Source organism: Tenrec ecaudatus, chromosome 6, assembly GCF_050624435.1.
Source record: "Tenrec ecaudatus isolate mTenEca1 chromosome 6, mTenEca1.hap1, whole genome shotgun sequence".
NCBI lineage: Eukaryota > Metazoa > Chordata > Mammalia > Afrosoricida > Tenrecidae > Tenrec > Tenrec ecaudatus.
This window is the reverse complement of record NC_134535.1, coordinates 78,596,287-78,614,322: the sequence shown is the minus strand read 5'-3', so window position 1 is coordinate 78,614,322 and position 18,036 is coordinate 78,596,287. Positions and strand designations below refer to the sequence as shown.

The following is an 18,036-nucleotide window of genomic DNA, read 5'->3' as shown; positions in this document are numbered from 1 at the left end:
GGACTGGGTGGTGTCTTGCACCCAGTGGGTGGTGGTAGAGAATGGACTGGTGCGGATGGGTTGTGTGTGTGTATTTGCTGTTTCCTACAAGTGAGTACAAGGAACAAAAGGAATACACCCTCACCCCCAACAAAAAAACAAACAAAAGCGAAGCAAACTAAACATATTGGGGAAACAAGCAAACTGCAAGAAAAAAAAACACTTTAATAACCTTTAAAAAGGACCTAAAATGAAAAAAACCGAGAATGAAAAGAGAAAAAGCACAATAAACAAAGGCGAGTGTGGGAGAAAGAGCAAAAGAAAAATCGATGGCAAAAGTACAAAAAGTAAACAATGTTAAAATAAAGAAGCCGAAGGAAGAAAAAGAAAGGAAAGCAGAGAAATAAAGCGCATATCACAGTGGAAGAAAAATAAAGGAACCAAAACTGGGGGGTGGAAGGGCAGACTCAGAGAGAAGGAACCTGTGAGCGCAGGTCATCTTGTGTGGTTTAGCACCTCCTGCCAGACAAGACCTTGCTGGTGCTGTCCTGAGCACTGCCAAGTGCTGTCCTGAGCACATTCTGTCCCTCACTGCCATTGAGGGGACCCCATCTTATAGCCACCCTATAGACAGAGTAGAACTGCCTGGTGGGTTTCGGAGACTGTAATTTGTTCTGGGTGTAGAAGTCCTCATCCTGCGCTAGAGAAGTAGATTATACATTTTATGTTTTGTTTTCCCAATTGACTGCTGTTTACATCAGTTCAGAATGGTTGCGCTGTGTTAGGCCAGCTAGCAGTTCATTCATTCTGTCTACTCTCTTGCTGCTTTGGCTCAGTTCTCCTAGTTGATCCACAATCCACTCATGTCTTTTCTTTGATGCTCATGGTCCCAGGATGTTGGCCTGTATCTGTTACATTCGTCTCTCCAGTGTTTAGTGCAGAGAGTAGGGTCTGGGCAGCAAGTCTGCCTCTTCTGCTATCTTACTGGGAGTCTACTTACTTTGCAGTTTAGACTCTACATGTTAAACTATACTACTATGGTTATTGTATTTGTTGGGAAAATACAAGTTTAAAAAATTCTATAATTCCCTAGATGTAGGAAGCATCCTTTCAATTCCAGAAAGAAGTAATTCAGGAAGTTAGAAATCTCTCTCTTTTCCTAGTTGTGAAAACTCTTACATTGTTTTGTTGTTAGGTCCATGAAGTCAGTTCTGACCCCCAAGCTCCCACTTATGTGTGTTCAGAACTCCAAACTCACTTGCTTGGAGCAGATTCCATCTGATAGTGACCCTGTAGTATAGGACAAGGTAAAACTGCCCCCGTGGGCTTTGGAGCCTGGAACTTATGGAAGTAGAAAAATCTCTACTTTCTCTTAGGGAGTGGTTCTTGGCATCTCCACACATCACCCAGTATGCTGTCAGGACTCCTATATTAAACAAGTTAATTATGCTGCTTGGTATGCTGTCAAGTTGATTCCATCTGTTATGGGTTCAATAAATGACCGCCACCGAAATGTCTTGATGATTCCGAAGAGTCTTTATTCTTTATAACCGGACTATTAGAATCTGAATGCAATTCTTTGATGGGAGCCCCGAGTGCACATTTCAGTCCATCTTTAGGCAAAAATATTTTTATTCCTGTCTAGCATTCAAGCAAGCATTAACAGAAGCAGAAACCAAAATTAATGGATACTTTGAAACTTCAAGTTAAGCAAGCATGCATTACAAGTACATTCCTTATCAGAAAAGAAACAGTACCAAAATTGATTATAATGTACTGGTTATCATGACAAGATTAACTACACCAATCAGATTACAACATCCAAGGGAACAATATAGAAAAATAATCAAAACATGGATATATTAAAAAGAGCCAATATAATGTTAGTGTCTTGAACCTGGGAATATAGGAAAACATTCTAAGATTAATCACCAGCAGAGATTTTCCCATTTGGGAGGGAGCACGGGCTGGTCAACTCGCAGTCACCCCTCCGAGATGGGAAGGAGGCAGGGGCCAGTCATTTAGCAGCTCACAGAGACGGGCTTTCTTTGCCAGTCTGCCTCACGTTCATTGCACACTTATAGGACAGAGTAGGACTGGCCTATCAGGTCCCCAGACAGAGAGAATTACAGAGGCAAATCGCAGCTCTTTCTCCCATGCGGTGTCTGGTTTATTCAAAATGCTAACCTTTTGATCAGTAGCTGAGCTTTAACCATTTTGTCACTGATGCTCCTTAAAGTTAATTGTAACGGTCATTGTATAAGAGTGTATCAGTCCTAGCATAGGCACTCCGTTGACTTTACTAATTCTTCACCCTATTTAAACACTGAAACACGCAAGGATTACAAAGAGAAAATGACCTATTCTGTTATTCACTTATGTTAAGATATTAAAAGATTAAGTGCACTGGATGAGTATTCCAAGAGAAAATTATGAAATTTCATTGAAGATGATTTTAAAAGGGATGCTTTGCATTATAATACACAGATAGGAATTAACCAAATTATTCTAGTGAAAGAACATGCATAGTCAAATAAGAGTAGCAGTAAGAATAAATAAAAACAAACCTGAAATATGTTGTTCAGTGAGCCAAGAAAAAAAAAGCAAAATCATACTTGTTAGCTTTAAGACATTGAAGGTATGTAACGCTGAACAAAATCAAATGGTGGCACATCACCTTGTATAAAAATACCAAAGTATTTATAATAGTAAATATTCTGATGAACAAACACATACAAAGCTAATGCAGATTTCATTTTTCACTTACAAAACTTCGTTCAAGCAAACAAGGAAAGTAGTAGTGAACTGACTAGTTAACTAGTCAGTTTAAATAATGATGGAGAATAAGAAATCCCCCATTACCGCAGTTCTGCCTTTCAGTTTTGGCTAGACTAGTGTATGTACACTGGTACAGACAATAGCTCACACACACAGTATCCAGGATAAGTGGGAATAGGAGGGGAGGAAGGGGGAACTGATCTCATTGATGGACACATAACTCCAACCCCAGGGCAATGAACAACAGAAATGTTCGTGAAGGGAGACAGTGGTCAGTGTAACATATGGTAACAGTAATAATTTATAATTTATCACGGGGTCATGAGGGTGGGAATGGGAGAGAGGGGAAAAAAGAGCAGATACCAAGTGCTCAAACAGAAAGTAAATGTTTAGAAAATGTTGGTGACAACCTATGCTCAAATATATGTGATACAAGTGATGCATGGGATGTGATAAGAGCCCCCAATAACATGATTTAAAAAAAATCAATCTTCCCCTGAGAAATTTGAAATGATCATGTTGAAACATACTTTATGTAAATCAAATTTACATCTCTATTTCTTCTCCCTATTGAATAATTTTAAATGTTAAATTTATGTTTACAAAGACTATGTAAGGAAGGTGTCTGAAAACTGATTTAGTTGGGTCAGGTATCCTGAAAAGGAACTTTCACAGTCAGATTTCTCCTGCATGTCTATGAGATGCGGTTCATCGCTTGCCTTTGGAAATGGACCTGTCACTCACGCATGGAGCCAGAGTGAGAGAGTGAAATGAATGACTATGCATGCTATCCATCCTTATTTTCTATACCAACTCTGTATTTTATATACCCATGGATAGTTTCCTCTGCCATTCCAAATATAAGACTCCAGGAAATATGTAGCATTTGCCTTCATGACCCCGTGTAGCTCCCCAGAAGTGTCCATTTCACAATCCTGTCACGGCTTTCCTCGTGACAACCCGATGTGGGCAGAGTGGAACTGCACACCATTATATTTTCAAGACTCTGACCTTAGAAAGCAGATTATCAGGCCTTTGTTCCAAGACATTCTTGGTTGACTCCTAATCACCATCTTCTTGAGAGCCAGTTTGACTTGTTTGTTTGTTTGTTTGCAGATGCTTTCCAGCTCCCAAATATCCATCCACATCTGTTCAAGGATGGCAGTCTTTTTAAAGAAGTCTATTCCAGTAAGAAGCAGAGCAGTAGCCTTGCATTTAATAACCCATTCAGGTAGTCCTGTGTGCAGGCAAATGAGTGCATACATTCTCTAACTACTTGAATCCAGCAGGACAGTGGGAGAATTCTCACCTTCCAAGGAGGCAGGGACTCTGGTGGTGTAGTGCTTAAAAGTTGGCCTGTAATCCATATGGTTAGCAGTTTGAAATCACCAGCAGCTCGATAAACAGTTACAGTCCAGGAACCCCAGAGGGAGTCAGCATTGGCTCAATGGCAGTAAATATGCAGTCAGGAGACTCATGTTTGATGCCTAGCACATATAACTCTTAGACATCCATCACCACTTCGTCAGTGAACACATTGTAACAGCTTCCAGAGTAAGCTCTTTTTCCCCCCACCTGCCGAAGAAAGGTCTGGTGATTTGCTTCCCAAAATCTGCCAAGGAAAGTCCTATGTATCACAATGAAGATTTTAAGGACTGCCCACACTCCGTTCTGTTATGCATGGTCTTCACGCATCTGGGTGACTTGGAGGCAGCTGAAAACTTCGACGAACAATGAGCCCAATGATGGTGTTTTATGCTGCTTCTACACAGGTTTACATGCTAATGGCCTTCTATGTTAGTTGACACTGTATCCGACCATTTGGGGGTCTTCCATTTTGTGTCTTATTTTCTCACTTTGGAAGTCTTCTGAAATTAATGACTTGCATTTTTATTGAACTTTGATTCTATCAGAAACAGTAAGGTAGAACCAAAGACGGACATTCTTGGATGTCACTGAATAATTATTTTGTGTCTTAATTCTCTAATATTTCCATATGAAATTTAATATTTGTTTAAAAGTGATTGAATCCTTAATTGTTTTTATTCAAGAACTCTGGGCAAGTGGTTAAGTCGCACAGTGTTGAAAGAAAAGTATGATCAGGCCAATATATTTAAAGAGTGCTTATAATAGGAGTAACGAGAGTGAAAATGTCACAAAGAAGCTTCTGTAAAACTTCCATTCATTTGGAAAACAGGAGAGTTCATGAATAAGAGAAATGTGAGGATCCAGTTTTAGGAAAGATCCAGAGTTCTTTATGGTATATGCAAATGATACCTGTAAGTTTTTTAGTATGTTCTTATCAGTATTTATTAATAACTGATTGTTTTAGATGTACAGTTATAGAAGATAAGTCAAAGGAGTGCATTCTATTTAAGAATTAAACATTTTTACAGCCTATGTTGCTATTTTAAAAGTATGAATTACTTTTTCCTATTATGTTAAAAAGGATTGTTCATCAAGGGAGTATAATGCGGTGGGTAAAAAATAGCTACACAGTGGTGATACACATCATATCCCGCAGGCAGCCTTTAGTCGCCCTAAGTAGGAATAAGGACAGCTGAGCTGCACAACATTCTATGGTTCACAGAAGAAAAAAATATTCCTCAGTATAATGATAGCAAATATCCTCACCATAACCCTTTACCATTGAGAAGAAAATAGTGAGGAGAAACTTACAGCAGGGGATGGCTGGTAACTATTGTGTAATGAATTGATGAATAAATGCTTAACTAAGCTTACTGAATAATTTCTTTTAGTCTAAATACATAGAAACTTGTAAAACAAATTCAAGTGATTTCTGGTGACTGAACTATAAAAATTGTAATGATGATATATATATATATGTATTTTAAAGCAGGTATCTGTCTATATATTCTCACACACACTTAAAAACATGACCAGATGACAGATGCCAGGCCATTATGAAAAGTGGGAGGTGACCACATCTGAACGCCAAATGGAAGGTGATTATGTCATTGCACAACTACCAAACCACATGACTTCATAATTAAAATATCATTGTATAATTTCCAAACCATTGTTCTCAGTTCAAATCAAGATGACACAACTTCAATGAGCAGAGTCCCGATTAACCTCTCACCTCATCCCTCAGCGTTCCTTGCTGGTTAGTTTACGCTATCTAGGAACAGGATAATGAGATAGGAAACTCTTTACCATTGTTAAAAATGCCAAAGTCCAATTAAAAGTTGTAAGTGCAGAATAGACATATGCATATTTATGTTATCATTAAAGTCATTATTTAAACACATCAGTATGATATGTAGGAGCGATGGGGAGATGTAACAACTTGATTGGATGCTTTGTAAAATAGTGTCAGTTTTATCAGTTAGGGTCTAGTCTGGACTCAGGCTATTTGTCACAGATGGTTCCTTTGAGTTACCCTGTAGAAGGCTTCCTTCACTTCCTTGTTCCTCAAGGTATAGATGACAGGATTCAAAGCAGGAGTGACCACTGTGTACATGAGGGCAGTTGCCTTGTCTGTTTCTGGGGTGTGTGCAGTCTTGGGTTGGATATAAGTGAATAAGGCAGTTCCATAGAACAGAGACACAACCAGGACGTGAGAGGAGCAGGTGGAGAAGGCTTTCCGTCTGCCAGCTGCTGAGGGGATCCTCAGGATGGCCACAAGAATGCGCATATAGGAACACAGAATAAGGAGGCAGGGACTCATGATGAAGAGCACAGAGGCAACAAAAAACACAATCTCAAGGTGGGAAGTGTCCACACAAGCCAGTTTCACCACAGGCATGATGTCACAAAAAAAGTGCTGAATCTTCCCTGTTCCACAGAAGGGCAGAGTGAAGATCCAAGTGATTTGGGCTGACTCCACCATTATTCCAGTGGTCCAAGATGCTGCGGCCAGTTTTAAACACACCGGAGGGCTCATCCTCAGAGTATAATGCAGTGGGTAACAGATGGCTACAAAGCGGTCATAGGCCATGGCAGCCAGCAGGCAGCATTCTGTCAGCCCTAAGATGGTGAATATGTACATCTGAGCCGCACAGCCTTCTAAGCTAATGGTCTTGTTCTCGACCAGCAGGTGTGCCAGCATCTGAGGCACCACGCTGCTGATGTAGCACAGCTCCAGGAAGGAGAGGTTCACTAGGAAGAAATACATGGGAGTGTGCAGGGAAGGAGTGACCCAGATCAGGCATATGATGATGAGGTTTCCTCCCACCGTAAATAAGTAGATGGCCAAGAACACAACGAAGAGTACAGACTGCAGCTCTCCTAGAGAGGAAAACGCCACAAATGTGAATTTGCTGCAGAGGGACTGGTTTCCAGGCACCATGGCTTCAGAGCTAGACATCTGTGGAAAGACGAGAATACCTGGTGTTTGCTGGGGTGTCACCTAATGCAGGTCCCCATCAAGTCTCCACCCAAGATCAGAGGTCTGAACTGAGATCCATGACAATCTGGATTCTGTGCCGTAGCAGGTTTTAAGTGTGTTTTAATTAAAATAGGTGCAATCTTCTTTCCTCCTTTTCAGTTATTGATTTTGTGGTTTTCTACAGACTATTAGAGAAAACAACTGCTATATTTTTAGATATTGATGGTCCTTCTAACCTCTTATCTGTGTTCTAATTATATGTGCAACTTTTTGCATAGGTAATTTATTCTAATTTTAACTCATGTCACCTAAGTAGATAGAGTAAAATATAATTATTTATGTTATCTTAAAAATCCAAAGACTTCTTCAAAGTTATTCCTAAGTTTGGCAAAGAATGCATTCCTAGTGATTTACTTATGTAATTACATATATATTCTTACTTAGCTTGATGTGAGTGTAAACACAATAAATCAATAATGCGAATGTTGAAATCCAAGTAAAATGTAGTAAATAGATTATCCCTGACAATATCAGTGTAAATTTACAGAATATTACAGATAGGCACTATGCCCAGAGTCACAAGTAACTTACTTTTATTATTGAGTTCCTTGTCTTTACAGAATTGTAGTGTGATAATGACATAGTATTTGTACCCTTACTTGAAACCACAGGGATTTGCACCTGTTGTATGGCTTAATTATATTTCCCTCTAGAGAAATCTGTACAGAAAGAACAACCATAAATATTCACTGTGCAATTTGGTTTTCAGTTCTTGAATATACTTTCTAGAGAGTATCTCTCATTGCCAATGAGATCGCTTATGTTTTCAGTCCAGAAAATGAAGTTTAACTCAGTTATTATGAAGCAATTTCAATAATTGTTGTATTTTGTTGTCATTTTTGTGTTTGTTATTTTTAAAGTGCTCAACTCTAAGCTCGTGCTTGGTGTTTTGTTTTGTGTTTTCACCAAAAGCTCCACACATATTATTTCTATTTTATTTTATTACAATGAGTCAGTTGGGATCAGCATAACTAATAAGGATAATTGGGTATTTCCAAATTTGATGAAATTAAACTAATTTATCCAATATAGGAAAGAAATGTGTTTTATCTTTGCCCTCCAGAAACTAAAACCTTGTTTAGCCTCAAGAATCTCAATTCCACTTAACAAAATACTTTTTTCATCACTGCAGAATTTTCAATGTTCAAAAATTCAATGGTGCAGAGATTAAGGGCAGTAAATGTTTAAAGAGGGTTAAAGATGAATCCATAGCTATTATGGAAAATAGGCCTTGTGTTGCCTCTTTGCTTCTTGTCCCCTATTGCCACCCACTTACCATGCAGGTTGTAAGTACCACAAATATTTGCACTTTTGATCATACCTTGGATCATCTGTGGTCCACAACAGCTGTTGTGCAAAAAACATCCTATGCCCTTGAAATTCAGTATGGTGGGAGTTGATGTACTGTACAGATAGGCGGAGCCCGCTAGATGTCGCACAGCAAGCATCTTCTGAGGACTGAGTAGAGCCTGGCTTTCTTGTGAGATCCCTAAATGGGTACAGCAGGAACCAAAATTCACCTGTAAAAGTATCCTGTAGTTGATATTGTCAAGAGAGCAGTAAAACATAAGTTGACTTATATTTCCTTTACACCTATGGTTTTATTAGAATCAAAGCACACCTTCCATTCCAAAATACAAGCAGTTTTGCCTAAAAATCTGATGGTCTCGCTAATCAGAAGCATTAGGGCACCAGAGGCAGCAGCAGCTTTACAGAGAAATGTGATTAAACAGTATTGTACATTAATACAAACTATCCAAAATGGCAATATATTTATTTCTTTAATTAAGATATATAATTGTAGTTTTTGTTAGACTTTAAAAATAAACAACAATCTGGTAAAAGTTTATATGACAGTGGATGAAAACAAAGGTATTCAGGGTTTTATTTAAGATGACTCATCTGAAAATAGTATTACTTAAAATGACCATTGAATTTTGTGAGTTCCAATATTTATGTGAAAATTTAATGGTTTCTAAAACTATGTTGAAATTGGTATTGACAAATGGAATTTTCTGAAGGTAGAATTTAAGCACATTTCCTGCACTGGGATTTTATCTAGCTTTCAACCATCTCCACAAGAAAGCCCGGTTACCATGGGATGCATAGACTTTCCCACTGTGCTTAACTTCAGCAAGGTGTACAAAGACACTTACTTTAAAGGAAACATTGTATATATTTTAAATCAATAATAATTTGAATAAAATATTTTTCTCTTCTATCACCTCTTAGTGAAGGCTTACTTGTTAGCATATCTCCTGCCAGCACAGAAGCATTTCCCAGTGAGTGTACAGCACTGAGAAAGTGGTGGGGAAGCTGCCGTGTTCTGTTCACAGGTAGGGATCCCTGGTCAATTGTAGGAAAAGGTCAGATCACGTATCATCAATGTATGTTTACAGATTTCTAATGCCCACATGAAAGCTATACTGTGTCCGATTCTAAATTTGGTTCCAAAATCTGAGAAGGAATTTTGAAATAAATTTTTAGTAAATTATTGAACATAGTGTATTGATTAGTAGAGAAAAATTACTATTTCTAAGCTTTGTTCCAAGTAACTGAGTACAGACCATGTTCAAACAAGAATGGTTGGGTAAGGATAAACAGTACTGGAATCATAAACAAATTATAGACTCTAAATTAAACTGATTTCTCATTCCAAATCTAATCCCAGACAGCATGAATTATGAATGTTTCTAAAAAGAAAAGGAGTAAAGACTGGATTTAAGGAGATGCATGGCAATACTACAAGTTTGAAGGCAAAAGAAATGTTTAAGAGGGAATGAAGAATTGCGTAGCCATTTTCTAAAAGTGATGTACTAAATAGCTTTATATTATCTAGTGATGCTTCTGCAAGTGTTGGTCATCAGAAAACACAACTTGAAAATTAGGCAAGAGCATGAATCTGATTGAAGTTATTTACAAGTAAATAGAAGTTAAGAAAGGGAAGAAAAAATAAAGAAACTAATGTGAGCAATACACAAGAGAAGGACAAAAACAGTGTGATAGAAAAAAGGATAGGGTAAGATCAATTATTGCTATCGTTTGCTATTGTATTTTAAGACAGAAAACCACAAAGGAGTGCCCAGCAATCTACTTCTGAAAGAATTGCTCAGTGGAACATTGTCTAATATTGTGCCAGAAAAGGAGTGCCTCTGATTTTAAGCCACTCAAAATAAATGCAAGGAAAATCTGCATCCTCAACTAGAGTTGTTTAAGTGACATGGATGGAGCAAGATTTTAGGACCTTCATTTGCTGATGTGCCTGAGGTCAAAATGAGAGGAAGCAGCAGAAAACATCTACGAATACTCAAAACAGGGAATATATAACGTATGAATCAAGAAATATGGAAAGTGTTAACAAAATGAAATAAAATAAAAAATGATAACTAGGATTTAGTAAACTGTGATAAACTGGCATTGACCGTCTGGAAATGAACAATCCTGTAGCCAATTATTATGGAAATGACAAATAAGAAATGGCATTTCATTCATGGCCAAACAGCACATTTCTAGATCTACGCTGAAGCAAAATGTCAGTAACAAGAAAGGATCCACATGCCTACAAAAAGACCAGGTATTAGGATTTTTATACACCAAAACTAATGCCAAAGGTGAGGAAAATGACTTTGCTTAAAACTAACTTCTGCCATCTGAAATTTATCAAACATTCTATCAAGATGTATTGATAATATTTATCATAGGAACATAAAAGTTATGACCATAGGGAAAATATCAACACTTGGAAGTTGTATTCTTGTTGACAGATATGACAATGGAAATAGCACAATAGAACTTTGCAAGACCAATTATTGACTTACTGTAAATATATTGTTTTCAACAGCATTGCAGATATCTTTTCCCAACACTCTAAATGTTAACTAAGCATGTGGACCTTACCTGATGGAATACAGTACTTCATATGTAGCAAGAGATCATGGAGAACCTCAATATTGCCAATCAAAACAATGCCAATGTCCTACAGAATTTCAATGACTAGTGTATAAGTTGAAGGTGAAACAGTAAAAATTTAAAAAGACTTGTAGAGTCTAAGTAAAAATGTATGATGCTATCTTACATGACATCATCTTAAGGGATCAATTTAGAGATCATTTTAAGAAAATTTGACACCTTGCACACTAAATGGTTTAGGATCATATGGTAAAAATGGTAAGAAAAAAACAAATGCATGTATGAAGTATCCATCGGGAGTTATTAAAGCAAATTATTTTCATGTCTCCCACTTATAATGGAGTTCTCTTCTCATTAATCGGACATAAACTGAATAATTAATTTTTTAATATTCCTAATTATTGCTTTTTATTTTATGTATCTTTATGAATTTAATCATTGTTTGTCTTTGGAGGTTGGGAACATTACATTATAAATTTACAGCTACCCCTTAATTTAACTATCAGGCACAACAATGCCATTTCTTCCTCAAAGCATTTTATGCCTCCGTTTTTTTTTTCACTTTCTTGAGTTACTATTTTTCTGTTTTATTTTATATGAACTGAAATTGTTGTCTTTGAGATCTTTTGATGTTTTTAAGTTGTATTTATTTCATGAGTGTATGTTAATGGCTTCTTAGGTTCTTACTACCTGTCTCCTGTTGGTGTAATAGGGAATAGAAATATGTGTCCATTTTCTTTTCACTGCTCAAATAACAGAGTTAAGAGCAGACATGGTTTGTCTGAGTAACCATCTATCATTGGTCAGGTAGCACAGGGCTGGGTGGTGTCTTGCACCCAGTGGGTGGTGGTAGAGAATGGACTGGTGCGGATAGGTTGTGTGTGTGTTTTTGCTGTTTCCTACAAGTGAGTACAAGGAACAAAAGGAATACACCCTCACCCCCAACAAAAAAACAAACAAAAGTGAAGCAAACTAAACATATTGGGGAAACAAGGAAACTGTGCAAGAAAAAAAAAACTTTAATAACCTTTAAAAAGGACCTAAAATGAAAAAAACCGAGAATGAAAAGAGAAAAAGCACAATAAACAAAGGCGAGTGTGGGAGAAAGAGCAAAAGAAAAATCGATGGCAAAAGTACAAAAAGTAAACAATGTTAAAATAAAGAAGCCGAAGGAAGAAAAAGAAAGGAAAGCAGAGAAATAAAGCGCATATCACAGTGGAAGAAAAATAAAGGAACCAAAACTGGGGGGTGGAAGGGCAGACTCAGAGAGAAGGAACCTGTGAGCGCAGGTCATCTTGTGTGGTTTAGCACCTCCTGCCAGACAAGACCTTGCTGGTGCTGTCCTGAGCTCATTCTGTCCCTCACTGCCATTGAGGGGACCCCATCTTATAGCCACCCTATAGACAGAGTAGAACTGCCTGGTGGGTTTCGGGGACTGTAATTTGTTCTGGGTGTAGAAGTCCTCATCCTGCGCTAGAGAAGTAGATTATACGTTTTATGTTTTGTTTTCCCAATTGACTGCTGTTTACATCAGTTCAGAATGGTTGCGCTGTGTTAGGCCAGCTAGCAGTTCATTCATTCTGTCTACTCTCTTGCTGCTTTGGCTCAGTTCTCCTAGTTGATCCACAATCCACTCATGTCTTTTCTTTGATGCTCATGGTCCCAGGATGTTGGCCTGTATCTGTTTAATTCGTCTCTCCAGTGTTTAGTGCAGAGAGTAGGGTCTGGGCAGCAAGTCTGCCTCTTCTGCTATCTTACTGGGAGTCTACTTACTTTGCAGTTTAGACTCTACATGTTAAACTATACTACTATGGTTATTGTATTTGTTGGGAAAATACAAGTTTAAAAAATTCTATAATTCCCTAGATGTAGGAAGCATCCTTTCAATTCCAGAAAGAAGTAATTCAGGAAGTTAGAAATCTCTCTCTTTTCCTAGTTGTGAAAACTCTTACATTGTTTTGTTGTTAGGTCCATGAAGTCAGTTCTGACCCCCAAGCTCCCACTTATGTGTGTTCAGAACTCCAAACTCACTTGCTTGGAGCAGATTCCATCTGATAGTGACCCTGTAGTATAGGACAAGGTAAAACTGCCCCCGTGGGCTTTGGAGCCTGGAACTTATGGAAGTAGAAAAATCTCTACTTTCTCTTAGGGAGTGGTTCTTGGCATCTCCACACATCACCCAGTATGCTGTCAGGACTCCTATATTAAACAAGTTAATTATGCTGCTTGGTATGCTGTCAAGTTGATTCCATCTGTTATGGGTTCAATAAATGACCGCCACCGAAATGTCTTGATGATTCCGAAGAGTCTTTATTCTTTATAACCGGACTATTAGAATCTGAATGCAATTCTTTGATGGGAGCCCCGAGTACACATTTCAGTCCATCTTTAGGCAAAAATATTTTTATTCCTGTCTAGCATTCAAGCAAGCATTAACAGAAGCAGAAACCAAAATTAATGGATACTTTGAAACTTCAAGTTAAGCAAGCATGCATTACAAGTACATCCCTTATCAGAAAAGAAACAGTACCAAAATTGATTACAACATAGTGGTTATCATGACAAGATTACCTAAACCATTCATTTTACACCATCAAAGGGAACAATATGGAAAAATAATCAAAACATGGATATATTAAAAAGACTGGAAACTAATTGTAGTGTCTTGAACCTGGGAACATGGGAGCACATTCTAAAATTAATCACCAGCAGAGATTTTCCTATTCTAAAATCACGGGTTGGTCAACTCGCAGTCAAGCTTCTGAGATGGGAAGGAGGCAGGGGCCATTCATTTAGCAGCTCACAGGGACGGGCTTTCTTTGCCTGCCAGTCTCCTCCCATTCACTGCAAACTTACAGGACAGAGTAGGACTGGCCTATAAGTTCCCTAGACAGACAGAATTACAGAGGCAAATCACAGATCTTTCTCCCATGCAATGTGTAGTGAATCCAAAATGCTAGCCTTTCGATCAGTAGCTGAGCTTTAACCATTTTGTCACTGATGCTCCTTAAAGTTAATTGTAACTATCATTGCATGAGAGTGTATCGGTGCTAGCATATGCACTCCGTGAATTTTAGTAAGTCTCCACACTTTTTAATCACCAAAACACGCAAGGATTATAAAAAGAAAATGATCTTTTCTGTTATTCACTTATGTTAAGATATTGAAAGATCCAGTGCATTGGAAGAGATGTTCATGGAGAAAATTATGAAATTTCATTAAAGATGCCTTTAAAAGATATGCTTTGGATTGTAATACACAGAAAGGAATTACCCAAGTTTTTCTCGTCAATGAGCATGCATAGTCAAATAACAGCGGCAGTAAGAAATAAGTAAAAACAGGCCTGGAATATGTTGTTCAGTCAGCCAAGAAAAAAAATTGCAAAAACTTCCTTGTTAGCTTTCAGACACTGAGGGTATTTAATGCTTAATGCAAATCAAATGGAGGCACAACACCTTGTACAAAAATGGCAGAGTATTTATAATGGTAAATATTCTGATGAACAAACACATACACAGTTAATGCAGATTTCATTTTTCACTTACAGCACTACATTCAATCAAAGAAAATAGTAGTGAATTGACTAGTTAACTAGTAAGTTTAAGTAATGATGGAGCATAAGAATCTTCCATGACCCAAGTTCTGTCTTTCATTCTGGCTAGACCAGAGGTACAGATAAGAGCTCATGACACACAGTATACGGGACAGGTGGGGGTAGGAGGGGAGGAAGGGGGAGCCGATCTCAATGATCAGCACACAACCCCAACATCAGGGGGCATGAACAACAGAAATTAAGGTGAAGAGAGACAGCAGTCAGTGTACCATATGAAAACAGTAATAATTTATAATTTATCAGGAGGTTGTGAGGGTGGGAGTGGGAGAGAGTGAAAAAGGAGGAGCAGATACCAAGTGCTCAAATAGAAAGAAAATGCTCAGAAAATGATGATGGCAACCTATGTTCAAATATGTTTGTTACAACTGATGTATGGAATGTGATAAGAGCCCCCAATAAAATGTTTTTTTTTTAAAGAATCTTCCACTTGGAAATTTGAAAATGATCATTCTTAAACACACTTTATGTGAATCAAACTTATATCTCTATATCTTATCCCTGTTGGTTAATTTTAAAATGTTAAATTTGTGCTTACAAAGACTATGTAAGAAAGATGTCTAAAGACTGATTTAGTTGGGTCAGGTATCCTAAAAGGAACTTTCACAGTCAAATTTCCTATTGCATGTCTGAGATGCAATTCATCTCTTGCCTTTACAAATGGACCTGTCACTCACACATGGAGGCAGAGTGAGAGAGTGAAATGAGTGACTATGTATGCTATCCATCCTTATTTTCTATACCAACTCTGTATTTTATATACCCATGGATAGTTTCCTCTGCAATTCCAAATACAAGACTCCAGGAAATGTGCAGCACTTGCCTTCATGACCCTGTGTAGCTCTCCAGAAGTGTCCATTTCACAGTCCTGCCGCGATTTTCCTTGAGACAACCTAATGTGGGCAGAGTGGAACTGCACACCATTATATTTTCAAGACTCTGACCTTTGAAAGCAGATTATCAGGCCTTTGTTCCAAGACATTCTTGGTTGGCTCCTAATCACCATCTTCATGAGAGCCAGTTTGACTTGTTTGTTTGTTTGCAGATCCTCTCCAGCTCCCCAATATCCACAACTGTGCAAGGATGGCAGAGTCTTTTTAAAGAAGTCTATTCCAGTAAGCAGCAGGGCAGTAGCCTGGGATTAATAGTTCCTTCAGGCAGTCCTGTGTGCAGGGAAATGATTTTATACATTCCCCAAGTACTTGAGCCCAGCAGGGTAGTGGGAGAATTCTCACCTTCCAAGGAGGTAGTGACTCTGGTGGTGTAGTGTTTACAAGCTGGGCTGTTATCTGTATGGTCGGCAGTTCAAAACCACCAGCAGCTCCATGAACAGTTACAGTTTAGGAACCCCACAAAGGGTTATCATTAAATCGATAGCAGTAAATATGCAGTCAGGAGACTCATGTTTGAAACCTAGAAAATATAACTGTTAGACGTCCATCACCACTCCATCAGTGAACACATTCTAACAGAGCTTCCAGAGCAAGCTCTTTTTTCCGCCGAAGAAAGGTCTGGTGATTTGCTTCCCAAAATCAGCTAAGGAAAGCCCTATGGATCACAATGAAGATGATACAGGACTGCCCCAAATCCATTCTGTTATGCATGGTCTTCATGCATCTGGGTGACTTGGAGGCAGTTGAAAACTTCAGCGAACAATGAGTCCAATGATCATGTTTTATGCTGCTTCTACACAGGTTTGCAATCTAATGAACTTCTATCTTACTTGACACTGTAACCGACCATTTGGGGGCCTTCCATTTTGTGTCTTATTTTCTCACTTTGCAAGTCTTCTAAAATGAATTACTTGCATTGTTATTAAGCTTTGATTCTAACAGAAACAGTGAGTTAACACCAAATATGGACATTCTTGAATGTCACTGAATATTTCATTATTTTGTGTCACAATTCTCCAATGTTTCCATAAGAAATTTAATATTTCTTAAAAAGTGATTGAATCCTTAATCGTTTTTATTCATGGAGTCAAAAATAATAGAGCAAATGGTTAAGTTGCACAGTGTTGAAAGAAATGGATGATCAGGCTAATATATTTAAAGAGGGCTTACAATAGGAGTAATGAGAGTGAAAAATGTCACAAAGAAGCTTCTCTAGAACTTTCATTCATTTGGAAAACAGGAGAGTTCATGAATAAGAGAAATGTGAGGTTCCAGTTTTAGGAAAGATCCAGAGTTCTTCATGGTATTTGCAAATGAAACTTGTAAGGTTGTTTTGTATGTTCTCATCAGTTTTCATCAATAACTGATTGTTTCAGATGTATAGTAATAGAAGAGAAGTTAAAGGAGTGCATTCTATTTAAGAATTAAACTTTTTACAGCCTATAGTTATTATTAAAAATGTATTAATTACCTTTAGCTATTACATTTACAAAGGAGGGCTCATCAAGGGAGCATAATGTGGAGAGTAAAAAATCCTACCACTTGGTCATAAGCATGGCAGCCTGCAGTCAGCATTCAGTCGCCCTAAGTAGGAATAAGTACAGCTGAGCTGCCCAATCTTCTATGGCTCACAGAAGAAAACAATGTCCTCAGTTTAACGACAGCAGATACACTCACTATAAGCCTTTACCTTTCAGAAGAAAATAGTGAGGAGAAACTTACACCAGGTTATGGCTGGTAAATATTGAGCAATGTATTCATGAATAAATGACTTTCTGACTTACTGTATACTTTCTTTTGGTCTATGTACATGGAAAATTTGAGAACAAATTCAAATGCTTTCTAGTGACTAAAGTAAAAAAGTTGAAATGGTTTTATATATATATATATATATATATATATATATATATATATATATATATATATATATATATATATAAAGTATACATTCTCACTCCTCACTTAACAACATGATAAGATGCCAAAGACCAGGTCATTATCAAAAGTGGGTGGTGACCACATCTGAACACAAAATGGAAGATGATTATATCATTACACAATGGTCAAATCACATTATTTCACAATCAACAAATCATATCATTGCATAACCCTAATGACAGAGAAACATGTCCCAGTCAAGATGACACAACTTTAAAGGTAGAGTCACCACTAATCTCCTACTTCATGTCCCAGCATTCCTTACTGGTTGGTTTACGCTGTCAAGGAACAAAATAATGAGATAGGAATCTCTTTACCACTGTTAAAAATGCAAAAGTCCAGTTAAAAGTTGGAAGTGAGAAGTAGACATATGCATATTTATATAATCATTAAAGTCATTATTTAAACACATCAGTATGATTTGTAGGAGAGATGGGGTGGATAAACTCTTGAGTGGATTCCTTGTAAAAGAGTGTAAATTTTATCAGTTGTGGTCTAGTCTGGACTCGGGCTATTTG

The 18,036-nt window shown here is 37.7% G+C and overlaps 1 protein-coding gene across 1 annotated transcript; it reads right to left on the bottom strand.

Annotated features, from left to right (window-relative positions):
* Positions 1-6,136: 6,136 nt before the first annotated feature.
* LOC142451485 (olfactory receptor 10A2-like) lies at positions 6,137-7,087 on the bottom strand. Its single transcript, XM_075553278.1, has one exon. It carries the CDS (start codon positions 7,085-7,087, stop codon positions 6,137-6,139), a length of 951 nt encoding a protein of 316 aa, XP_075409393.1.
* Between the last annotated feature and the right edge of the window lie 10,949 nt (positions 7,088-18,036).